Source organism: Blennius ocellaris (assembly GCF_963422515.1).
Source record: "Blennius ocellaris genome assembly, chromosome: 12".
Taxonomy (NCBI): domain Eukaryota; kingdom Metazoa; phylum Chordata; class Actinopteri; order Blenniiformes; family Blenniidae; genus Blennius; species Blennius ocellaris.
In genome coordinates this window covers 12,137,677-12,163,129 of record NC_137661.1, presented here as the reverse complement: position 1 = coordinate 12,163,129, position 25,453 = coordinate 12,137,677, and the positions used below count along the sequence as shown (strand labels likewise).

Sequence of the window (25,453 nt, the reverse complement as noted above, 5' to 3'; positions counted from 1 at the left end):
GTGAGATAATTAAGTATGAGTTCCTGACCCTCCATCGGCTCTTCTGAGAAGATGTAGCTGCCCCACTGCATTCTAGAAATAAAGATGGGAGAATGTGGAGACGGGAATTTCCACATGGATTAAAAGTACAGAACTGTATTAAAGTGATCGTTGTTGTTTGTTCAATGACCGGGTGAGTTTAAACTCCAGTGAGGGTGAACCGTGTGGAATCGTACACCCTTCTACGAGGGCAGACGGGTGATATCCGGGTTAAAGGTTCGCTCGTGGCTCATTTTGATTCCGCCACCTGTTTCTGCGTCGTTAGCTTCCTGCTCACCGGAGCCCACTGTCATCAATCCAGCCCGGACAGCTGCTCCACGACAGGAGCCGCATCTGCGACGTCTCCGGCCGGAGCGTGTAAAGCTGAAAACCTACGCCCCGCGAACCCCCGCCGGTGTTTACTGCCGTTGTGAGTGTGCTGCTCAGCTTTCTCGCTAGCTAGCTAGTTCCTGTTGGACGGCTGGTTGTTTTTTGTTTTAGCCACAAACAGGTTTGTTTGGGGTTTTTTTTTCTTTTCTTTTCCTCTCCGAAACGTTAGCTTTGATGCCGGTCATTTCGCTGATCACCGGGTGTTTCTCCGCCGAGCTTTACCCTCCCAGGCTGGAACATAAACACACCATACAGACAGAATATAGTGTGACACCCCGCGTCCTCACGTGACCTCACGAGAGACTCGCTTCAGAAATGACTGTTTTGAGTCGCATATCAGCGTCAACCTGCACAGTCCACACAATATATACGTTTAATGTAATGCTTTCTAGCACGCTGGGGTTCAGCTTGTATACGTAGGAATGACATGCAGTAAACAAATGTGATCATATGGTTAGTTTATGGAAGAAAGCTGTGTTTATAATTTCATCATATTAATCCACATTAAGCCTCGTACATGTTCAAACATTACTTTATCAATCTTATTTGATATTCAACTTTGTATGTATTCTGTGTGCGTAAATGAATTTCCCCCGAGGATTAATGACATATTTTGACTATGTTCTAAGTAAATTAGATTTGGTGGAAAATCACAAAAGAAATGATCTTTTAGTCTTAAAGGTTGCAGATCCCTGGTTTAGGGAAACATCAACCATAATGTTTCAAGTCATTTGTCATCAAAACTAAACGACAATCACTAATACTGTCCAGTAGACAAATCTAAAAAAGAAAAACACAAAAACTGCAAGTGATGAATACAATTGAAATCTAAGAAAGAAAGTCTACAACCGCCAGAGATATATTTTGTAGAAAATATGGGTATGATGTTGATCATGCCTCAATCTTTCAAGTATACAGTTTTGTATACAGTATTTCAGTAGGAGTACAGCCTCTGTGAGACTCCAGGGTGGTAATCCAGAAAGCAGGTTATGTGAACACACACAAATTCTGATTTTACACCTTTTTGTTATTTCTACCTGTTTGCTGCAATCGTAAACAGGCTACGGTTAAATATTAAGTCAATGGAGCATTTGTGTTGACTTGGGCATCAACTTTTTCCAATGCCGTCTCTCTCTCTCCTTTGCTGCTGCAGCAGTGGTACTTTTACCACAAACTCAATTTTCAGACCGTTGCCATAGCGACTCATGGTATTGGGGCTCCATTGATGATGGCTTTTTATTGTAGGTGTGCACATGTGTAACTCAAGTTTAACATACTTGATTGGACTAATTCAAATCAGCTGTTCTGAAACCGGAAACTCAGTTTCCCATCACAAAGAAAGTCAACTCAGAGTTCAGGGAGCGACTCAGTTTGTTGAACCCCCTGGTCCTTGACGGCAAAGTCCTGCATGGTTTCAATGTGAGTGGCATCATTGTATAATAAACTGGTATCTTAAAAAGGAAAGCTGCACAAATGATAATTATTTCAGCACTAACAATGGAGATAATTTTCATTCAATTTGGACATTGTGGAGGGGGCTGTGTGAACTTAGATTGACCCCTTTAAAATAGTGTTTAATATCTTAAAAACGAAAGCAGCACAAACAAAAAGATTTTGGGGCACTAACACAGCACAAATGATTGGGATTATTTTCATTGAGTTTTGTGTGGAGTGGGGGACCAGCTTCACATCGGTTGAGTGATGGAGTGCTGCTCCAGATGATTGAGCCTGACCCCATGTGTTCATTCATAGTTTTGATGCTTCCAGTGAGAATCGATGATGTAAATAAAGAAAAACATTGAATCGGATGGTGTGTCAAAACCTTTGACTTGGTGTATGTGCACATTTCCTTGCTTCCTTTTTTCTTTTACCCTATATATATATATATATATATATATATATATATATATAAAATAATAATTTTTAGTCTTTGTTTAACCAACTGTAGAACTCTTTTCTTTGAACATCTTTGCTTTGACTCTTATTTGTCTGAAACATGCAACTCAAATATAGATAATATAGAATCTTGCATGTTTAAAACACACCAAAATAATTTAGAATCAACACCCAGGCAAACTACACTCTGATGGGTATAACAAATGGCTTTCAATTGACACACTGAGATAAGTGGTGGAGGGAGATGCTTTTGAGTTTTCTGAAAATGAGCTAATGTTGACTTTGTTAGTAGTACAGCTACCGGCAGCAACGAAATGTGGAGCATCGGTGTGATATTTGCCACGGTAATGACACAGGCGTTGAAGTGTCGCAGTCATGCAACTGAGTCACACTCGGTGAGACTGAGCTTTAGAGAGCAAGAAGTGTAGCCGGTGGTCATCTGAAGAACAGCAGCTCCTCAATGAAGCAGGATGGGGACGTCTGCCGGGACCGAGGCCGAAACCTCAGTAATACAGCTTCTCTGTTTTGTCGCATATTGCGCTTAATGGAGGGTGTCATCTAATTTTTCACTTTCGATTCTCTTCTTTAATTTTTTTTGATTGTGACTTATCTAGATTGAATGAATCATGACCTAGATTTTACCTGTTGTTTCACAGGGTGTGAGGTCTGGTTCAGGCTTGTTGAGCACTTGATGCACAGACGGAAAAGACTGAGAATCGAAGACAAAACTGAAGACGGCACGGAAAGGTACGCAAACTTGGAAAATATAGTTTGGGCAGCGATCATTGGCTTGTAATTAATAGTTTTCCTATTAACACATTTGTTTTTTGTCTCTTTTACTTCATTAAAATGTTTTTACCCTCTAAAATGATAAATGTTTCTGAGATGTATCAAGAATATCAGTTAGTTATACGAGGACCTTACATTTATGGTAATAATGGTACATTTTATTTTAAACATTGCATAGAAGATGTCGTTTAAACGGCAATGGATCGCTCTTAAAAATGAACACAGATTAAAATCTGATATCAAGAGGTTAAATTTTAGGAGGGATTGAAAAGGTTAATAAAGTCTGATGGAGAGTAGGTTGGCAATAGTAAAGTGGTGGTTGTCCATGATGGGTTTTTGAGACCTATATATCACAGTAATTCATGATCACTTTGTTTTTGCTTGTACACAGTACAAGCAAAGACACAAAAAAAAAGCCTTTAAATGTAAAGGCTTTTTTTTTTTTTTGGGCCACTTTTGAAAATATTTCCGAGCACAGCCTTGAAATCATTTGTCACCCCTGTATTTGACCTCCGGCAGCGCCAGAGAGGCACCAGCAGGCATGAGGGCGGTGGAGGAGCTCTCGGACAGCACAGAGGTGGTGGAGATGGAGGACGTGAATCCCACCCAGTTCAAGGTGGAAAAGCAGACGTGGGATGGCCTGCGCAAAATCATCCACAAAAGCCACAGAAACACTTGTGTGGTGGTTAACAAAGCACCGCATGACTTCCAGTTCGTCCAGAAAGACGAGGACAGTCCGCACTCGCATCGCATCTACTATCTGGGTGAGAAAAGAAAATCTGACGTTTGTATATATGTCTTATTTGTTGATTTGAAGTGAAGTATTTTTTAACAAATACCATCTAAAGTGAGTTATCATCAGTTTAATTCTGAAGCTTTAAGAAACAGAGGTTTAATTTTTTGGCTTGCATACTAGGTAGCTCATCTTCAGTCTCTTTGAAAAGTAGCATGTCTGTGTGAGGACACGGTGGAGGCAGTTGAGTCAGAGTTTCCATCTTGCGTCTGTCTCATTCTCACCTGACTTCCGGATTTCACTGGACCTTGTCAGTATTTGTTGGAGAAAGTGCGTAATCGGGATCATGATCATGGCTTGTAGACATTTATCAGCTTTTTTTTCTGTCACTGCACAGCTCAGAATCGCTTCTGAATACACCAGTGTTTTTGTTTGTTTTTTGTTTTTTTAACTGCATCGCTTCAAGCAAACAGCAGACGGTGTTTATTTCCAACTGTGCAGTGCATGACCCCGACTGAAGCTTGTTGATGTTGTATAAATATTCAGTCCAGGACTATTCCGTATTTAACCCTTGTGTGTGAAATGAATGCGTAAAAGTAAACTAAAATATTGATTGCATGATGTTGGGAAGATGCTGGGGTACGTGCTTAAAGCCTTCCCAGTCAGAGGGGGAACATGCAAATTCCAAACACAAGGTCACAAGCCAGCTATCAAAACTGGTATTTTCTCACAATTAGGTGAGCGTTCTAACCACTAGACCACCGTGTGGTCTGCAGCTCTACTCCTCCAATGCGACTACATCTCCATTCCTCAGATAACTGTTACACCCTCTGGAAGTCTGAGATCATGAACTTGCATGGACTAACCCTGAATGGAAAAGTTAGTCCTAAAATAATATTAACATCTACAGTCCAAAGCTAAAGTGTGTCGGCATTCATTTGAGTTAGTTCATTAAAGCTCAACACAGGTTGAGATCATCTATAGTGTGACCTGTCAGCTTGGCTATACCCATAATGCGAGTGCGTGTGTGGTCTGTCCTCACAGGAATGCCTTTTGGCAGCAACGAAAACACACTACTCTACTCAGACATTCCCAAGAAGATCCGCAAAGACGCCCTGCTGGTTCTCAACTCGAAACCAATGCTGTTGCACTTTCAGGTGAGAAGAATTGTCAGGCGTTGTTTTGTGTCATCTCTTTGATTTCAAAATGACAAATTAATTTGAAAGATATTGTTAAGGAGCTTTAGTATTCACTTTGACATATATTTATCAAATGCAGAAAATTTTGACAGACTGACATACCAACTCTAAAACCTTCATATTAAAGTCACATTAAATGGTAATCCAGATAAAGCAGTGAACCTATATCTGATAAAGTTTCTCTGTTCTTGTTGGTTTCTTTTATTCAGGACTCAGGACTTACTGATATGTTTGAGTAGCGTGGGCTGAAATGGCCTCTACGTAGTCTGGGACTCAACAGAGACTAAACCCACAAGATATTTTAATTGCAATGTACAACTAACAGCTAATATATTCAATAATGGGAGTCTTGATTTTCTTTAAATGGCCAATTACAAAGTAACCAGTTTGCTGTCTTGATCATTATTTTCTTCCATCAGTAGCAACTCGCAGCTTTTTTTAATAATCACTTGCTTATTTTCGTTCTTGAACAAAATCTCCGACCTTGGGTCAGCCAGCCTTGACCCATTGTGTGTGCTGTAACCTCTGACCTCAGACCAGCCCTCAACACGGCGTTTTCTCTCGGGAGGAGGAGCTGCTGCGAGAGAGGAAGCGTTTGGGGGTGTCTGGCATTACCTCGTATGAGCACCACCGAGCCAGCGGTCTCTTCCTGTTCCAGGCCAACAGCAGTCTGTACTACTGTCGTGACGGTGCGAGCAACGGCTTTATTGTGAGTTCAAGCACAGTTGCGTTACAGTGAACCTGCCACACAGCGTAGTGCAATCAGTACAAATATGCTAAGAGGGTGACGTGCAATGTCTCAAGTGTTTTGACAAGTGGCGACATTTCTGAAGCAGTCGTCTGATCCCAGGAGAATTTGTCACAGTTTACTGAGTTCGGATTCCAGGATCATTAGTGATAAAATATCAACAAATGGTTTTATGAAATTGTGGCTTTTGCTTATAACCTTTACTATACTGTGGGTTTTTCAGACTTCTCCCATAAAACCAACAGAGATTAAGAGTCAGTGCTCGGGTACACGTATGGACCCCAAAATGTGCCCTGGGGACCCCAACTTCATCAGCTTCATCAACAATAATGACATCTGGGTGACGAGTATCGAGACGGGAGAGGAGAAGAGACTCACCTTCTGTCATAAAGGTCGGGGCTCATTTTTACAACATTTTTACACATGCGTCTGATTTATTGCACGATATTATTGTTGTTGTCCATTTGGTTTGTATTTTTATTCTGAATTTTTTCTTTTGTTTTTGTTTGCAGGTCTTGATGACCCAAAACAAGATCCTATATCTGCTGGTGTTGCCACTTTTGTGACACAGGAAGAATTTGATCGCTTCACTGGATACTGGTGGTCTCCAGCCACTCGTGATGGTGAGTTATTAACAATATGTATCATACTGAACACACCTTGTGCAAAATGCCTGTTTTAATAGCAATAATTAATTCATCATCATCAAACCTCTTTAGTGTTTGCAGAGACTTGCATTTTTTTCGACCCACAGTTTTTCTTTTTAACATTATTTCCTTTGATTTGAAGAGTCTTTAATTGCACTGTGATTTAAAACGTTATGACACATTAAAGTATAAATAAATGCTGATGTCTGCCGAGAAAAGTAACCTAAAGTAACTGAACCAACTCAATAATCTATATAATCACAACAAGTATTTGTAAGAGTCGCCGTTGCTCTTTGTGGGTCAATTAAAGGTCTTTCTTTTTTCTTCATTCTTGCAGTGTTTGTCCTCAAACCAATGTTTGGACCGCAATAAACAAAAAAGCCTGTGAGATGCAGGAACGAACTTCATATGAATACTTGAGCTAATCAGACTGATGATGTTTACTTATTGTTGTGGTGTTATGAAGCTAAAGCTTGTGGCAAAACAGAAAAATGAGATCAGAATGAATAACTACCAAAACGGCAATGATAAAAAGTTTTTTTTTTTTTTTTTTTTAAATCTATTTGAGATGTTTACGAACAAATTGGGGTTTTTAGGAGCCAGTCACTTTGGTAGTGATTAGTTTTCCTGATTTTATTCAGGATTATTTAACAACTGCAACATTTACTCAGTTTTCTTGTCATTTCCTTTTGCCTCAGAGAATGACGGTGGTAAGACTCTGCAGATTCTGTACGAGCAGGTGGATGAGTCTAATGTGGAGATCATCCACGTCCCGTCTCCGACCCTGGAGGAACGCAAGACCGACATCTACAGATACCCACATGCAGGTATGAAGGCAGGGAACAACGTCTTTACTTGTCTTTATTTTTAAACCTGCACATATTTATCTTTCATTGTTATTTCTTCCTGATTGTTACTGCTGAATTAGTTCTTGATTTTTGGTTGTTCCTTCCTGCTGTTTCAGGTCTATTTGTTTATGTCTGTGATTATTTAACAGGTTTAAGCTTTTTGCTGGTAATTTGGTACCAAACTCGATTTAATTTGTTTCCAGGCAGCACGAATCCAGGAATCACTCTCAAAATATCAGAAATCAAGACAGACAATCTTGGCAAAGTGAGGACTCGTTCAGCGTCACATTTTTGTTTTGTTGTTTTTTTTTGTATTTGGGGTTTTTTTTTTTTATGTAACAACGAGCTGTTGTAAACAATTTACTGAAGTAGTTGTTTCTGTGGTGTGGTTCTCCTTGTTCTCGTTCAGATTGTCAGCATACAGGATAAGGAGCTGCCAGTGCCCTTCACCACTCTGTTTCCTAGTGTCGAGTACATAACCAGAGCCGGCTGGACAAAAGACGGACGATAGTAAGTTTTTTTTTTTTTTTTCAGGGGAATAAAAAAAAACTGGAATGTGTTCAATATGTCATTGTTGTCTGATCAAGTTCTAAATAATGTCTTTTCTCTCTGTGTCAGTGCATACGCGTTCATGATGGACCGACAGCAGCAGCATCTGCAGCTGGTCCTCCTCCCTCCTGCACTGTTCATCCCTGCAAATCAGGACAAAGACACAAGACAAGCGACTCTGGAGGCTCTCGGAGATACAATCCATCCCTTCATCATCCACGAGGAAGCCAGTGATATCTGGATCAATGTGAGAAGCATTATCAACTTTTGAAACTAAAATAATTTATGCGATTGCGTTCTGAGCTTGATATGTGAGTGTGAGCAGCACAGGAAAGGTTTTCAGCAAATACCTGCCATGCCACTTATCTTCTGTGGTCCTAATCTCTCATTATTGTACACTGTATTGAGTAACATCCCATTCTTAAGACATAGGATTTAAGGGATATCTGCAGCAGCTTCAACTCTTTTAGGAAATCTTTCCACAAGGTTTAGAGGTCTCTTTATAGTAAGTTTTTAGCATTCAACCAGAAGAGCGTTTATGAGGTCAGGCACTGAAGTGGGACGAGAAGGCCTGGCTAGAAGACTCCGCTCCAATTCCTCTGAAAGCTGTTCTATTGGGTTGAGGTCAGAACTCGCCAAGCTGCCTCGTCCATGAGCACAGTCATGCTTGAGCTGGAAGGGGCCATCTTCAAACTGTTCCCACAAACTTCTGAGCTTGAAATTTCCAAAATCCAAAAAGTCTTGCCATTCTGAAACTGTCAGTTATTTTCACTGGAACTAAGGGGCCGAGCGCAACTCTCTAAAGACAACCCCATACCACATTCCCCCCTCCACCAAACTTTACACTTGGTACAATGTGGTCGGACAATCTGTTCTTCTAGCTAACGCTAAAACCAGACTCTATCAGATCCCCTCGGCGGAGAAGCAGAATTGGTCACTCCAGAGAACACGTCTCCTCTGTTGTAGAGTCCAGTGGCAGTTTGCTTTCCACCACTTGCAGCCGAAGGTTTGCATTGTTCTCGATGTTGTAAGGCTTGGAGCTCTGCACCTATTGAGTCTGCAGAAAGTTGGCGACCTCTGGGCACTATGCACCCACTGTGCTGAGTTACTGTTGTTCCCATTACTTTCACTTTGTTATAGTACTACGAACAGTTGATTGTTGAATATTTAGGAATTGCATCAATGTACCCCGCTGGAATTCACCGATCACCCGAGAGCAACACCATTCTTTTCACAGATGTTTGTAATAGCCTACATGCCGAGGTGCTTGATTTTATACAGCTGTGGACATGGCAGTGATTGATTGAACACCTGAATTCGTTGATTTTGATAGCTGAGCACTTTTTCTTTGTCGAATATAGCATATAAACATCCTGACGCTTTTAATGTGACTTGATGTTTGTCTTCAGGTCCATGACATCTTTCATCCGTTCATCCAAACAAGTGATGATGAAATCACCTTCATTATAGTAAATGAGTCCAAAACTGGCTTCTGTCACCTGTATAAGATCACGTCGACGTTGGACAGAAGCAGATATCACTGGGCCAAAGGCTACACACACTCTGAAGGTAATGTAATATGGAAAGTCCTGACTGCTCTCTGAATATTTTAGCCACTTATAAGAAATGACTATGTTCCATAATGACTCGCATTAGTCTTTTTTGGGGAGGCTATTCTGTACGTGTCTGAATGGATATCTAAAGAAAAGCCATTTGTGTCTTTCAAAACTTGATTTGGCTCAACTTGTGACCGACGTGTAAACAGAATCACATTTTATGACCATATCATGACACAAATGAGGAAATTCAAATGATGAGTTTTGTTTTGTGATTTTGGTTCCCTTTGGCTCATTTTATTTTGAAAAGGCTCCTTAAGTTGCCGTGTGTGTGCCCTTTTAAATTGTTTACTTCGTGTAGAGTCGGGATTTCCTGTTGTGGTGACTCTTGTGTTTTTTAAATGTATTTTTCAGATTATTATTACTTTATATGCCATTTGGTTTTTTTTTTTTAAATTAAAGTTTGATGTTCCCATGGATCTACTCAACTCACATCTTTACTCATCTGCTGTCAGATGATTTCAAGTGTTCAGTGAAAGACGAGGTGACGCTGACCAGTGGAGAGTGGGAGGTGCTGGCCAATCATGGAGCAAAGGTACTCATGCCAGTTGTCATGTTACTTGCGATTCTTTTGTCTTATAACCCAAATACCCAACACAAATGTGTAAAATGTAATGTACCTATGAGCTTGGGCTCTTCTCATATGTTAATAAGGACGTCGCAATTTATGGAAACACTTTCAATGTATTTTTGCCACAATTTGACCAGCAAGAAACTCAAATCAACATAATTGAAACATGAAATAATAAATTAATTATCTCAATCAAAATTAACCTGTAATATTGTTATCATTGATGTTAAGAATAATAATGTAGAGCTACTGTCCCAGTCGGTCTGGATAATAACTGTCTTATAGTTCACCCAGTGAACAGTCTTTTATGGACTGAATATTTTTGTGACATTTGTTAATAATTCTTAGCACAGTGGTTGGTTCCCTTTTGAAACCCCTCTGGCTCGTCTCAGATTTACAGACATTACAGTGAGTCCAAACACTGGTGGACACACTCTCACAACATACAAAAAGCTGCACTCTTCCAATTATTTATAAATGTTCCTGTGAATTCTCATAGTAAAGGATTGCTTAGTTGCTATTGTATGCTCATTTTCTATTAAAGAGCTCTTTAAACATGTAGTTTACATATAGTAGGAATATCATTAAATCATAAAATGAATTTTGTACAGTGTAACTGAAATAGAAATCTAAAACAACGTAGTTTCCAATCAATCTTTAAAGAGAATGTCCCTACATCTCTACTTGTTTTTGTCATGATATCTGTACAGCAATCCTCAAGCCCTCAGGTCTGGGTGAACGAAGCGGCGAAGGTGGTTTACTTCCAGGGGACCAAAGACTCTCCTCTGGAGCACCACCTCTACATGGTGAGCTACGAGATTCCGGGTGAAATCGTCAGACTCACAAAACCTGGCTTCTCCCACAACTGCTCTGTGAGCCAGGTACGCAAACTCCCAGTGTACTGACTTATGTGTAAAATCAATATTTTTAAATGTCTGCAGCTCATTTCTAAGTCATGTCAGTTGTCCGGGGCAGGTAATGAAAAAAAAAAAAAAAACACAAAAACACAACTCTTGAAATCACTGGTCAATCCTTGGTCTATGATTGTTATTGTTGTTGGACAAAAATATATTTCATTAATTTAATTAATCTTAATTACACTTACAAGTAATCCACTTCTAAAATGCTATGTCTTTTCTTCTTCTTACAGACCTTCGACACGTTGATCAGCCATTACAGCAGCTTGTCTGCCTCGCCTTGTGTTCACATCTACAAGCTGAACGGCTCAGACAGCGACCCGCTCCACCAACAGCCCGAGTTCTGGGCCAGCATGCTGGAGTCGGCTGGCAGTCAGTCCTCTCCCTTTTATAAAACCAAAGAAACAGCCACATGAGTTTCTTTCATTTTACAAAAAGATGTAAAATGTACAAAAGCACACACAAAAAACGACAATTTGATTTAGAACATGTAAGCCGTCTGGCTCTGCTTTTGCTCATTTCACCACTGGTTAAAAAAAGATCACGTTCCATTGTTTCTTTATGTATTTCATTTAAGGATTAGCCTTATTAAAGACCTTGTCTTGTTTGCAGATTTTCCATATGAAGGCTCCTCTCCGGAGATCTTCAGCTTCACAGGAAAGTCGGGCTTCACTCTTTATGGCTTGCTGTACAAACCCCACAATCTGGTGCCTGGAAAGAAGCATCCCACCGTCGTCTTTGTTTACGGCGGTCCTCAGGTTCGATCCTTCATATTTTGTAATCGGATCCATTCCCAACATCCTTCTTTAATTCTTCATACAAACTCACTTTAAATCTGCATTTATGCTTTTAACACAGTAATGTTTTTAAAAAAAAAATTGTTTTTTGATGAAAAGAATAGCTCCAGTCTGACAAGGGTCATCTACATCTGTCTTGATTTATAAATTACTGCATTGAATAATTACAACTGACAAGATTGACAAAACACACTATTAATTGATTGCCTATAATAAGGTATTGCAAAGCATAACTGAGTTAATTCATTTCCAGGCAAAGCCATGTAGGAGAATTTTAACTCAATTTAACTGACTGCAGGTATAAGCTGTATTTCACATGATAATAGAAGCATGTGCCTTATTTTGAAAGAGTGGTTTTGATAACACTATACTGGGGTTGCAACACGCAGTATATTTATTGACTTAACATTTCATTTGTTCTGAGATCAGTCACAAAATGAAAAATGCAAAGTTGGGTTTTTTTGTTTCGTTTTGTTGCAGGTGCAGCTAGTAAATAACTCTTATAAAGGAGTGAAGTATTTGCGGTTGAGGACGTTGGCGTCTCTCGGCTACGTGGTGCTCGTCATCGATGGGAGGGGTTCCTGCCAACGAGGACTCAAGTTTGAAGGAGCTGTGAAAGACAAAATGGTAAAGATCATATTGGGTTGGTACACTTCAGGGATGGAGAGAGACGAAGCTCTGGAGGGCAATCATTTTGAAGTATCTTCATCTTAACTTTTCGTCTTTGTTACTGCCTCATGGTGTGCACTGTCATGTGCATGTATGCCTCATCACCTGGAATCAGTTTTTTTGTATAGAGTGAAATTCATGACATAGTCATCTCATTGCAATTAAACTTCAAGCAATTATAGAGATAAAACCCAGAAATCCCTGTCACTCTGACACTGCCGCAGATGTTTGGGGTTAATACATCAACGATATTAAAATGGCTTTTCATGGCGGCTGCGCGAAACATCTGTTCTTCTACTTCAGGGTCAGGTGGAGATCAATGACCAGGTGGAGGGTTTGCACTACGTCGCAGACAAGTACCAGTTTGTGGATCTGACTCGTGTCGCCATCCACGGCTGGTCCTATGGCGGCTTTCTCTCCCTCATGGGACTCATCCACAAACCTGACATCTTTAAGGTGAAAATCTCCAATGTTTGATTTACATACCATTGAAATATGTTTACAGATTCTGGAACAGGGAGACAAAATGCAGTTTTAGCAATGTGACAGATGTTTGCATTTCTTTTAACATTGTGATAGTGGTGTGTTTGGGCACTTTTGAAGAGTGTAGTACAATAAACTTGATAATGAAAATAGTGCCGATAAGTCGGTATGCACTGCAGTTACCCTTTAACGATTTTTTGAGAAATGGCAATCATAGATGCGTTTTTATATATCTTGCTGTATTGTTTGGGCTGTTTATCTAAAAAAGTTTATAAAACTTAGTTTGAAATGGCTCCATCTTTCTAGAACTACGGAACTGCAGATTTAACCTTCCATTTTTACTTTCAGCTGCATTCAAACCATTTAAAAAAGTGTTTTTTGAGTCTGTATTTGATTCCATTATCGTTGCTTCAGGTTGCCATTGCTGGAGCTCCAGTGACACTGTGGATGGCATACGACACCGGCTACACAGAGCGGTACCTGGACATGCCTGAGAAGAACCAGAAAGGATACGCAGATTGCTCTGTCGCTCTGCATGTTGATAAGCTTCCCAGCGAGTAAGCACCGTGAAGATGAAACATCCCGTGGTTTAGGACTGCATCGACCAGCGACAACACAGTGTGGTGTTACCTACTTTGTTATATATTTCTGCTTCCCACCGTCGGTGCAGTTCCTTCCACCAATCACAAGATTGATTGTATTTCCGTCTTCCCGTGCTGTAAATGTGAGTGTAATATTTTGAATCCTTGTGCTCCAAACAGGCCCAACAGATTGCTGATCCTGCACGGGTTTCTGGATGAAAATGTCCACTTTTTTCACACCAACTTTCTGGTGTCTCAACTCATCCGGGCAGGAAAACCGTACAACCTGCAGGTAACTGAAGTAATCTGGTTTTTTGACTTTGAGTCAAAATAAAATGCGAAGATGGTGATGACTTGATTACTTTTACAAAGGAGTATATAAACAGGACGAGCACCCTGAGGGTCACCATGCAAACATCATTGCAAAAGATTTGACAACCCGTCATGTTGGCTGTTGTTGTACTTTGGCTTTATTGAGGGAAGCTTCCTTCTCAGCTCTAATTAACTAAAGCTGCTGCGAGTCATTTTATATTAAGACTCACTTTTTATATTGCTGATAGACGGCAATGTAAAAACTTTTTTGAGGTTGGGTTGGTGGTAGGTTTTTTTGGTTCTTGGTTTTAAAAGTTCTAACATCTATGAGCGTTTGAACGAGCTACTAATCACAACAACGATTGTGTTTGTATTTTTTTCTAGGTTTATCCTAACGAACGACACAGCATCAGGTGTCCAGAGTCTGGGGAGCATTATGAGATCACGCTGCTGCACTTCCTCCAGGAAAACCTCTGATGAACATTTCGTCACGCCGATCCTCCATCCTCTCTTTGTGTCACACATCCACATTCCTGCTCTTTAATTTGATTTTTTGGGGGGGGAATCCCCAGCTCCCTTGAATTGACATTGTACCAGTCCTTGGATGCTGCTTGTCAGTCTTAAAAAAGTGCTGTAGCATTTCAGCACCTGTAGCCTCTGAGCTGATTTCAAATTATAGTCCCGATATCATGTTTTTGGGCTTTCCTGCATGAACAGATCTGAATTTGATGACTGAGTCAACCAAACTGTACGAAGTCTGATGACAAGCTGCTCATTACAATCAGGTGTTTTGTGGCAATCTAACGTGGAAAAAAGCAAACATACGGCAGGTGGTGCTATTTAGCCAGAACAAGCATGACTGGAGTTCTCAGTGTTTTAATGATGGCAGAAAGTGAGGATTTAAAATATCGCAGTTAACATTCCACGTGTTGAAAACAGTGTTTCGAAACCAAATAAACAGCTCAGACCTTCCGCCTTCACCTCTTACAGGTGCCATTCCTTTTGGGGTTTTTTCTGGGAACAAACTGACAAACATATCAGTTTAAGCTATGGGATTAAATGATGTGAAATAAATGTAAACAATTTCAGTTATACAAAAGCAGTTGTTAACCTTTCCTCTCGATTTGCTTAGTGATTTATTTCAAGTGTGTCGTGACGTCAAACTACAGCTGATATACAAGAAATAAGAGCCTTAAGTGCCACGTTTTTATGTGTCTTGTTTAGATTAATTTGGTCACAAATGGTGAAAATATGTAGTGACCAGTTTTTATTTCACGGACACTTTCTGATTCATGTTTTGTTGTTTTTTTTCCTTGCCAACAGTTCAACCAATAGGAAGATCTTTAAATAAACTGTTTTAGGTCTGAGGTGCCTTGCAAAAGTTATTGAGCTTCTGCTTATAGTTTATATCAGGAAATCAGTCTCCAACAGAAAAATGCCTTGTTTGACCAAAGTATCTGATGTGTGACTGGTTTGTTGTACTCTCCAATAGAGAAGGAATAATAAACAGAAGTAAATCTTTTTTCAAGGTCTTTTCCCTCATCCTGATGTGTATTCTTTAACATTTCGGCCACTATGATCTATAAATATGCACAAAACCAAAAGTGATTATTGTGCTGCTGTCAAATGTAATTATTTATGCCATTTTAATCACCATTGATGAAGCAGTTCTTGCAACAAAATGAAAAAAAGCTATTCACGGACTCTTACACTTATAGACAGAAAGATGTCTTATTTCTAAAATATGAGTAATTTACTTTACAGTTTTGATTCAGAACCTTGATTCCAGCTGAAAGTAGCTGAATGACATGTGGGAGGTGTTTGAAGTGTGGGATGATTCCAGATCCTCAGCCACACAGTGTGCCATGTCTGATCTAATTGTGTATAATCTGCAGCTTTTGGTTTACATTCAGCTCCATTAAGCTTCTTAACATTTGATAAACTGTTTTAATAAAAAATCTTTTAGATTCAGTTTTGAAAATCAGAAAATCTTGGAATAGGCATTCCCCTGACCCTCGTGACTTTCCACAGTATTGCGTTCGTGTAATGTTTCCCTGGGTTTTTGGTAGGCTGATGATGCAAAGTCCTAAAAAACACTTTTTTAAAAGCAAAATTAAATTAGATGAAAATCAGTTTCATGTTCCATCTCTTCCTCATGAATTTAGCAGGTTTACAAGTAATTTTTGCAGCTGAGCAGATGTATCAGCATAGTTGTCATGGACAATCTAAAACTGGTTTGAAATAAAATCATAAAGCTAATTTACGCTGCAAGATACGACCTTGAAGGTCGGCATCCTCAAAGGCTTGTGTACATCACTGTCGGCTAATTTCTTACAAGTCTCTTGTTTCTATAATAATTGGATGATTTATTTTGAGTCCTTATTAAAGCTCATGTGTCGGATCTATCTTTATACAGCTTTACCATCACAAACAAACAGCAGGGATTCATCAAATCAATAAATTGTTTTATTTTTTGTCGCTTCATGTAAATGAAATGGGGATAGAAAATGTACAAAGTCAAACAATGCCTTTTAAAAGTAAAATCAAACAATGTTACAAAATAAGCAAAACCCTCACAAAGGGCATAAAGTAAAAACTGTCAATATGACTGAACATAAAACACCTTATGGCGTAGTATAGAAAAGTGATCATTCAGTGCATCAGGACAAGACGTTCAGAGCTCGTCCTGCTTTGAGTCTCAGTGGTTTGAAAACCCTTCTCTGGTTTTCAGTAACTTTGATTTTCCAGCTGATCTCTCGCTTGTTCTCCGGGATAGGCTCACACTTGTGTGGATGTCGGTGCGATCTTCAGAAGTGTCATCTTGAGAGAGCGGTTTGATCCCTGTGTGCTCGTCCAGAACATGGCCTTCCTGGGCGAGTGTCTCCTGCGCACGCTCGGCCTCCTGGGATACCTGCCATTGAGGTTTGACTCGCCACAGCTGCTGAACCACCAACCACCTGTAACACGAGAAACTTAATCTCAACAACTGCCATGAAGCTTCAGTTATGATTAAAACGATGTTTGATTTTCTGTGTGAATTCGGCGACTGGACTCTTTGGCGTACCTGAGAGCAGCTCGGCACAGTTGACGTCTGCGGCGAGGTCGTTGTCTCTGTCGGCAGTGGAAAAGGGGACACCGCTGACGATATTCCCCGGAAGCCCAGAGGACGACTCCTGCTCCAGGTGAAGGGCGAACTTCTCCTCCTCCCCATCAAGGTGAAACTGGTAGCGAGCTTCCTGCTGCTGCCCCGCCTCGTCTGACAACTCCACTTGCAGGACGTAGCGGCCTTGTTTGGACAGCGAGTGGATTTTGTCCAAGCCCAACCAAAACTCGCCTGTGAGAGGATAGATGTTCAGTTATTTTCTAATCGGAAGGGAGGAGGGGGGGGGGGGTTAATAGCCCACGTTTTTTGGCACATGTAAGGCGGACTTGCACTCACCATTTAGGCTACCGAAGCCCTTCTTGTAGCCGGCCCACAGCTGGTTGAAGCTTTGGGATCCGTCGTGACGTTTCTGGAGGACGGTCCAGCCTCCTTCTGCAGAAGGAAAGTTACAGACATTTAATAATTTTACTCTCAGACTTATGTTGAAAAATAATTTGTGTGTCTCAGGACTGTCTTTTGGTTTTTTAAATTTTAGGATTCACTATAAAATTCCCCACAGTACCGCTCACCGGTTTGAACAGATAACATTAAAGAAAAAGAAAAAAAACGTCCACAAATATATGGCCCTACTTTTTTCATGATTCTATCTTTTCCAATTAACTTTTGGAATGCCTGCGCTTATAACACAGTGGTGACTATGACTGATATTTGTACCTGTCTGCCTGAGGTGTATGTTACTGTTTGACTCACCTGATGTCATTTCACAGAAGACACTGAAGGGTTGTGAGTTCTCAGGCCGGATTAAGTAAACGCCGCTCACTTTCTGCCCTCGTACAAAGAGATCATGACAGTCTCTTGCCAAACCTTGGAGGGAAAAAAAATGAAATCCTGGTCAGTAAATCAAGTGATTGAGGATGAGTTCCTGTTTATATAGTGACGGTTTTATCATGGCTAAGTATTGCATGTATGTGTCATAACACTGGTTTCATTATCTGTTGGTGGAGTTTTATGCGCCCCAGAAACACACTGTACTTTGCAGAAGTGTCTGACATGCCCTTCTTTTTTTTTTTTCCTGATCTTTGGACTGTGTCTGAACAACTCTGCCAACAAGTCAAACATTGTAAACTAAGGTGCAAAGGTGAGACTAGTTTGCCCCCGTGTTCGCTTCTGCATGCCTGAACTCACAGCTGACAGTGAAAGAAAAACAACGACAAATATTTCCTTCCTTGTTATTTTCTAAACAAACTTTTGTGATTCACCTCAGTGTATAAAACTAAAAGCAGAGTGAGTCAAGCTTTAACTGCGAATGTTTCAGAGTTCCAGTATTTCTCATTCATCATTGCGGGCTCCTCGCTAAACATTTCAAGTTTTTCTGATTCCCACAGTAAAGAATGTTACCTGCTTCGGTGTGGGTCTGCTCTGCCTCGCCCCTCAGTGCAGTCTCTTCGTCTCTGCGTCTGTGTGATTTCACTCTCTTGTGAGAAACCTGCAGGAAACAGAGATTCAGAATATTAAAGCTGTTATGAGGCAGCCCAGAGGCGTCAGTGCTCGTCCTGAGGCGCAGGTAGAGACCAGAATTGGACCGGACGGGAGTTCTGATGGGGAGTAACGCACCTTGCTCTGCAGTGCTTGTAGGTGCACACTCTGTTTCTCCAGTTTGTCCTGTTGCTGCTTGATTTTCTCCACCAGCTGGTCAATGCGTTTGTTCTGAGCGGCCACAAACTAATGAAAAAAAAAAAAGGCACAGACAAAAGAACAAACGAACATGAGTTTGGCAGCACCCTTTTGTGTGTTTGTGTGCACAGCTTCATGTGGCATCTGTCTCTGAAGACTAGATAAGAGAGACTTACAGGTAGAAACTGAGTAAAGATATTAATACTTGGTGCCTGTTGTCACTTATTCATGGTATTGATAGTGAGTGATATATTTAACTCACCTGGATGAATGAGACTCCTGTGGGGTCATTGTCATTGTCATTGCCGTCCAATGTCGGCCCCTTCAGCACCTCCTCCAGTCTTTCCATCCTGGAATGGATGTCCTCTGTGTCCTTCTTCACCTCCTCCACCTTCACTATCGCCTCCTGAGCGAGCTCAGAGGTCTTTCTCTCCCGCTCCTCGGCCTCGCTGTGTCTACTTTTCAGGGCTTCATGTTGCTCCTGCTGCCTCCTCTCCAGCTCCACCAGCGTGCCGTTGAAGGCGGTCAGCTTGCCGTTCACGTCCCTCATCTGGACTTTCGTTTTGTCCACATGCTCCTTCAGACCCTGCCCGAGTTGCAGGAGGCCGTGGGCCACCACGTTCACGTCATCCCAGGAAGCGTGCTTCTCCCGGCCTCGCCTCTCGGCGGGGAAAGCGGCAGCGACGTGCACCAAAATGGTCACGAGGAAAACGAGTAGCTGAGGCATCTTCATCTTTGTATGTCTGCGAAGTCTTTGGTCAGTTGCAGTGTTTCTGCTGAGTCTTCTGTCTCTCTGGTTGCTGCTGGAGGCATTGTGAGGTTTTTATATGCTCAGCGGTGCAGCAGAGGCCTCCTCTGATTGGCTGCTGGAGGGTGGAGGAGGCGGAGGAGAGCGGGATGGAGGCGGGGAAAGTGTTTCATTGTCAGGAACTGTACCATGCTGCAATGAAAGCGTTGAATTACAGGTTACACCCTCAACGATGCGTGGAGGAATGTGACATTGAATTTAGTTTAGTTTTTTTTTGAGTCCTTGTTTATGGAGTCTTTTTACTGGTAGAATTGTTCATGGTTCCTTTTTCCATATGAGTTGCTGGAATTTACTCTTTAGATACTAGTTTTAGTCCAAACATAAGCTTTTTTTTTCTGGTGATGATATGACGATTACTGATCACAATATCCTAATAACATGACGAGTCAAACAAGCAATAAATAATTACTGCGTAACTCATGCCCATTTTCTTTGTTAGGAACTTTTTAATTTATCTTAATAAACAGAAACCGGTTCAATGTCGAAGATTATTTTTCTGTGGATCAACTCATTGATGGATAATTTAATTCAGTGTTTCCCTACATTTTTGTCCTTGAAGATCCTTTTGATTGCCTTAAAAGAAATGCTGTTCACTTCCTCTGATCGTCAAGATTTGTATAACATCAAGATGAAGCCAAACAGCGAAAGACACTAACATACAAACAGAAGAATCTTTCAAATAAACAGGACCCGTCCGTGTCTGTTTTATATTGTAGAAGGTGTGTTATTATGGTTCTCCTTGACATTTGCAAATGTTATTATCACCAAGCCTTGCGTCACACAAATTGGGCTTGGGCCGCACGTCGTGAAAAACATATTTAATTGTTGCTTTAATCTCACCTGTTTGTGGTAATTTGGAATCTAATAAATGTTGATAATCAAATTCCGATATAAAATGTTTTTTGACCAATTTCTCAATTGCTGAAATGATGCACAAAGAACAACTATAAATCAACTGAACATACATTTATTGTCCCTAGTATGTCCTCCAGCTAGCTCCTGGACACCGAGGGTGTTCATTTATTTTTTTTTTAACCTTTGAAGCAAACATGGACATGTTTTAGTTTTACAGTTTAACTGGAAATTGAAGTCAATGGGTTGCTGAATCAGGAATGTAGGTTCTCCTACAGGGATGGAGGAGTCAGTGTGTGTGAGAAGTAGGGGAAAGTTCAGCCCTCAGGCTGTTTTACTCACTCATTCCTGATGACAAAATCCTACAATCACACACGCGGGCACACGGGCAGACACAAGGCACGTGGTATGACACACACTAAAAGGCACGTACCGTGTGCGTGATGGCTAACAGGACTTTGGTTTATACCCTTGTCCATTTTATTTTGGGACCGAGCCAAAAACACCCACAATTTCTGTCACTGATTATTAGTGACTCTTTGAGGACATAAAAGGCCTGCGATTTGGTTTATTATCTCAACTTCAAACAAAAAAAAGTTTAAAAAAACCCAAACTAAGTCATTTTACCTTTTTTTGGTAAAAACTTCCATGGATTTTAGTCTCTATGCATGAAAGATGTTTGTTGTGTTTACTTTAGAGCATATTCAGGTGTACTTTCAGGTCTTTTGGTTAAGAAAAATCAATCATGGTGAAGAGGAATAAATTCCTCAGGTAATGAAAATAATTCAGCAGCTAATTGGCTCTTGGTCCTTACTAATAATTCATAACCAAATCATATGCTTCTTGAAAATGACAGTAACCAATACTAATCCTCATTAAACAAGCAGACACTTGAGAGTTTTACAACTTAATTCAGCCTTTCATATCTGATATTTGAGTTTGCAATGGTTCATCACCACTGAACCCACAATTGTGAAAGTAACTAAGTCAGGAGAATGTCTGGCAGATGAACTGTGAATTAAAAGCATGGTTCTTCTTCGAAAACTCAGTTTCATTTCTCTATTGAGAATTGTTGGACACAGCGGCTGAGCCTTCACCTCATTAACTGAAGCAATACATCAATTTGGTTCATTCTGCCTTCGACATAAATGATAAAGTGACACTTTATTGTAGCTAACTCATGTTTCGGGCAACATTTAAACATAATGCTATACATGCGTCTGAGAAATCCCAGTCAGTTTGAGTAAAGTTTATGTAAGGAGGACTCTCATGTAATTTTATTCTGGCGCTTTCAAATCCATATTATTGTATATACTTATTTGCTAAAATCACACAACGGCTGTATAGTTGTGCCTGCTAAGAATTCAGATTGTTTTGGGGTTTTTTCCATTTGTGACTCAGAGCAGAAACCAAAAGATAGACAGTCACGAGCTGGCAGTTAACTGTATGTGCATAGTTACAGGAAAATATTGACACTTCTGGTGATTACTGTGTCCAGTTTATTTTAGGACAGGTGGTCAGTCTGACCTATTGGTATCACCGAAACCAAAACGCCTTTGTTTTGGTTTCCTGTCACATTGAGGCTATTTTATATCATTTTGGGGCTATTTTGCTTATGTTCAGCATTTTTTTATACATTTTTTTTATATTTTGTCACATTTTAGCCTTTAATTGACTTTCTGTACATTTTACAGCTCTTAATCTTTGTTATCATTGCCAAAGAAATTTGGGGCCAAGGAGAAATCGATTAGATTCTGGGATGGTAACGGCTAACCGTTACTGAATAAATCCCCAAAACACTGTGAAAAAATGTCCCACACAAAGCGGATAAGAGAGGCACCTCATGAAGGAGATACAGGAAATCAAAGGAGATCAGCATCTGTTGCCATCAGATACACTGGAGGGCAGCCGCTGCTGTTAACCCTGCCAACACACTACTAACTCAGTCCAATAGTGGTTCAAGTAAAACAAAAGAATGGGCCCACCAGTACGTCATCATTTACCCTAAACATAGCAAGGTGGCGTTGGTGATGTTATGCACTCTACCAAGTGCTGGCTTTTTTAAACGTGTTTTTTGTTTGTTTTTTTTGTATTTAACACATTAATACAGTTCACTGTCCTGTTTTAATTTTTTAAGCATGCTTGTGGTCAATTTGCCTGTTTTATGGTTAATTCTGTCCATTCTTTTTTTAATCTTTTGTCAAGAACAAAAATGATCAATCATATGTCTCGTGATCTTTTAACAGCTGTTATTGTCAGTTAATTTCCTTTCTGCCATATTTTAGGTGTTCCATGCATCATATTGTCCATTCTCTCATATTTTTGCATTATTTTATATTTTCTCTCTGTACAACCAGTTTCTTTTATGTGTCTTCCCTTCCACACAATTACTGTCACATCTAATTGTCATTTGTCCCATTTTGCTCATTCATAGTTAAATTTCAATAATCTATTCTCTGTTGTCATTTTGCAGCTCTTTGAAGTTGTGTCTTGTGTTGTCTTTATTGCATTGTTTCACATGTATGGGTACATATTGGACATTTTTTGAAGCTGCACATCTAATGTGTTAACAGGAATAACATAGATAAAGCGTTTCGGTCATTTATATCTTCTTGTGAACACTGATATTTTGTTATAGTTGTCTTCTTTGGTCCCATTTTGTTCAGGTTTTGATACATTTAGTTTATCTGAAAACGTTTTGGGGGAATACTGTTGTTTATTATGTTATATTATATTATATTATATTATGTTATATTATATTTCTATTTTAAACAGTTGATCTTTGACTCTGATGCTGACGTAAGATTGGCGATTATTGACCAGAAACCAAAAGTAGAAACTGAGTTGACAGTAAAGCATGTGTGCATAGTTACTGAAAAAATATTGACACTTGTCAGGAACATGAACAAACACGTGATTAAAAGTGATTCCCTAAAATAACTCTTGCACATCTTGCTCAGACATCTTTCCTGGTATCCGTACGAGGACTTTGCATTTCCTTGAACCACAGATTCTTTTTTTTGTCTTCACAGCACGAGCCGGGAACATGTCCGGTGACGCAGTGCACGTAGTGCTGCTGCAGCAGGCTGCAGCTCGGCAGCTCTGCACGTATCCCCCGATCCGCTGAGGGGCCCTGGCCTTTGTGTGCAGGACCTACGTGCAGGACCGACAGGTCCTACCCCCCCCCCCCCCCCCCCCCCCCCCCCCCCCCCAGCTCCGTCAGGACACCGTGTTCGAACCGCACACGAGGTTGTGTTTCGAGACCAAGCAGTCCATCCGTGCAGGGACTCACCGAGAACAAGAGCCAGTTCCTGTAAATCGCAATGCAAGGGAGACTGCAGAACCAGTTGACACTAGTGATGATCAAATTTGAACGAATCGTTCAAAACCCGCGAGTCACTTTACTGAACGGTGACTCACGAGTTTTCACGTTCATTAACTCGTTCACTGAGTCATTTTTGCTACAGCCTCCTTGTAGCTGGGCCGCTAAGCACAGCAGCTTCCGGCTCCTGACATTCACGTGCGGCAGTTTCAGCACACTCGAGTCAGCTTGTCGGTGTAGTTCAGCGCGAATGACCGACTCACCTTCCCTCAATCGTTCAGCTCACATGCCCGAGTCAGCTCGCTCCAATCGTTCAGCTCACATGAACGACTCACCTCCCTTCAATCGTTCAGCGCACATGACCGACTCCCCTCGAAACTCGAAAGAGTCGTTCACTGAATCGGTCAGTAGCACTTCCGCTGTATCGTTCACCTCATGAGCGGTGAGCGGTGAGCCCTCCCCCCCTCCCTCACCTGAAAATCTGCAGCGGCGCTCCGCTCAGAAAGTTTCTGAGTGACAGCGGAGAAGAAAAAAAAATACATTGTTTGTTTCACAAAGCTTGAAGAAATAAATACACAATAAATTATGTTAAAAATACGACTTTGTTGCCTTCAATGCTGTCCCCTATAATTAGTTTCACCCTTTATAAATCACGTTATTTATTAATAGAAGTAAAACTATTTTTGAGAGTTGTGAGAAGAAAATCAAAATGCTGGAAGTGAAAGGTTTCCTATCTGAGCAACTCCTTCCCCGAACGGCCGACCTTCTTGTGTGGTGGAGATCTGGTGCCCCAGTGTTCAAAAACACAGTGGAGGTTATGAAAACCAAACTGTGCATAGTGGCAACATCAGTGCCTTCAGAACGGATCTGTTCCATTTACTTTGGAAGATTGTTTACGAGATTTGCACTAATTCATAATGTGTGAAACGCCTTCATTTACATTTTGCACATAGTTATTTTATTCGTATTTATTCATTTAAGCGTAAGTTCCAGTTTCTGTTTACTTTCTATTCCAAATTATTGTTTTTGACGTTTCAATTGTGATGTTTCACATTTACCTTTGAGGTTGTGACAGAAAAAAAAAATCAACATTTGCATTTTAAGAATTTTTTATCTTTCTGTCTTTTTTCTGCTAAAAGCAGCTTGTAGCTGTAACGCCAGCTGCTAAACACAGCAGCTTCCGGCTCCTGACATTCACATGAGGCTTTCAGCACACTCGAGTCAGCTTGGAGGTGTCGATCAGCACGAATGACCGACTCACATCCCTTCAATCGTTCAGCTCACATGACCGACTCCCCTCGCTTCAGTCGTTCAGCGCACATGACCGACTCCCCTCGAAACTCGAAAGAGTCGTTCACTGAATCGGTCAGTAGCACTTCCGCTGTGTCGTTCACCTCATGAGCGGTGAGCGGTGAGTCCTCCCCCCCTCCCTCACCTGAAAACCTCCGAGTGACGGCGGAGAAAAAAATAATACATTGTTTGTTTCACAAAGCTTGTAGAGATAAATACATGAATAATACATGGTTAAATACACAATAAACAATGTTAAAATACCACTGTAGCGTGTATTGTGTTACATTTAATATTGTCCCCTATAATTAGTTCTGCCCTATGAACGTCACATTGTTTATTATTAGATTATTTATTAGATACTAGTAAAAAAAGAAAATCAGAATGTTGGAAGAAAAAAAACTATAAAAACATATGTATACATTAATATATACTGTATATCTGCCATTCTGGATGCCAGGTATTTATTCAGTTTAATCATTTATCTAATTTATTTTCTGATTCAACTAAACCTCAAAAACAAAACACATAATCTAGAATAAGGAGACCAGGATCACTAAAAACTAGTGTGTACTTATTGTTTATTTTCCTCAGAAGTGTTTCATCATTTTACTATGAATACATGATTCTCCCCCTGGTTC

The 25,453-nt window shown here is 40.5% G+C and overlaps 2 protein-coding genes across 2 annotated transcripts; one reads left to right on the top strand and one right to left on the bottom strand.

Moving 5' to 3' along the window:
* The first annotated feature begins 292 nt into the window (after positions 1 to 292).
* Positions 293 to 15,196, top strand: LOC308137995 (dipeptidyl peptidase 9-like). The gene is made up of 21 exons (XM_080506919.1): positions 293 to 448; positions 2,961 to 3,051; positions 3,613 to 3,857; positions 4,871 to 4,983; positions 5,561 to 5,734; positions 5,997 to 6,165; positions 6,286 to 6,396; positions 7,119 to 7,247; positions 7,472 to 7,533; positions 7,678 to 7,778; positions 7,887 to 8,064; positions 9,227 to 9,386; positions 9,889 to 9,968; positions 10,715 to 10,885; positions 11,155 to 11,293; positions 11,534 to 11,679; positions 12,199 to 12,345; positions 12,691 to 12,843; positions 13,285 to 13,427; positions 13,632 to 13,743; positions 14,148 to 15,196. The coding sequence occupies exons 2-21, from the start codon at positions 2,996 to 2,998 to the stop codon at positions 14,238 to 14,240; spliced, it is 2,682 nt and encodes an 893-aa protein (XP_080363045.1). The 5' UTR covers positions 293 to 448; positions 2,961 to 2,995; the 3' UTR covers positions 14,241 to 15,196.
* A 1,051-nt stretch (positions 15,197 to 16,247) lies between these two features.
* Positions 16,248 to 19,317, bottom strand: LOC308137786 (angiopoietin-related protein 4-like). The gene is made up of 7 exons (XM_080506627.1): positions 18,803 to 19,317; positions 18,481 to 18,588; positions 18,265 to 18,352; positions 17,617 to 17,730; positions 17,203 to 17,298; positions 16,828 to 17,097; positions 16,248 to 16,720 (listed from the first exon to the last, which is right to left on the bottom strand). The coding sequence occupies exons 1-7, from the start codon at positions 19,271 to 19,273 to the stop codon at positions 16,542 to 16,544; spliced, it is 1,326 nt and encodes a 441-aa protein (XP_080362753.1). The 5' UTR covers positions 19,274 to 19,317; the 3' UTR covers positions 16,248 to 16,541.
* Between the last annotated feature and the right edge of the window lie 6,136 nt (positions 19,318 to 25,453).

Bases quoted from the DNA above. Each gene is read 5' to 3' on its own strand.
- LOC308137995 (XM_080506919.1), top strand. From the start codon at position 2,996: ATGCACAGACGGAAAAGACTGAGAATCGAAGACAAAACTGAAGACGGC. The intron at 3,052-3,612 runs GTACGCAAACTT...GACCTCCGGCAG, and splicing joins ACTGAAGACGGCACGGAAAG to CGCCAGAGAGGCACCAGCAG. The intron at 7,779-7,886 runs GTAAGTTTTTTT...TCTCTGTGTCAG, and splicing joins TGGACAAAAGACGGACGATA to TGCATACGCGTTCATGATGG.
- LOC308137786 (XM_080506627.1), bottom strand. From the start codon at position 19,273: ATGAAGATGCCTCAGCTACTCGTTTTCCTCGTGACCATTTTGGTGCAC. The intron at 18,589-18,802 runs GTGAGTTAAATA...TTTTTTCATTAG, and splicing joins CAGGAGTCTCATTCATCCAG to TTTGTGGCCGCTCAGAACAA. The intron at 18,353-18,480 runs GTGCGTTACTCC...TGTTTCCTGCAG, and splicing joins TACAAGCACTGCAGAGCAAG to GTTTCTCACAAGAGAGTGAA.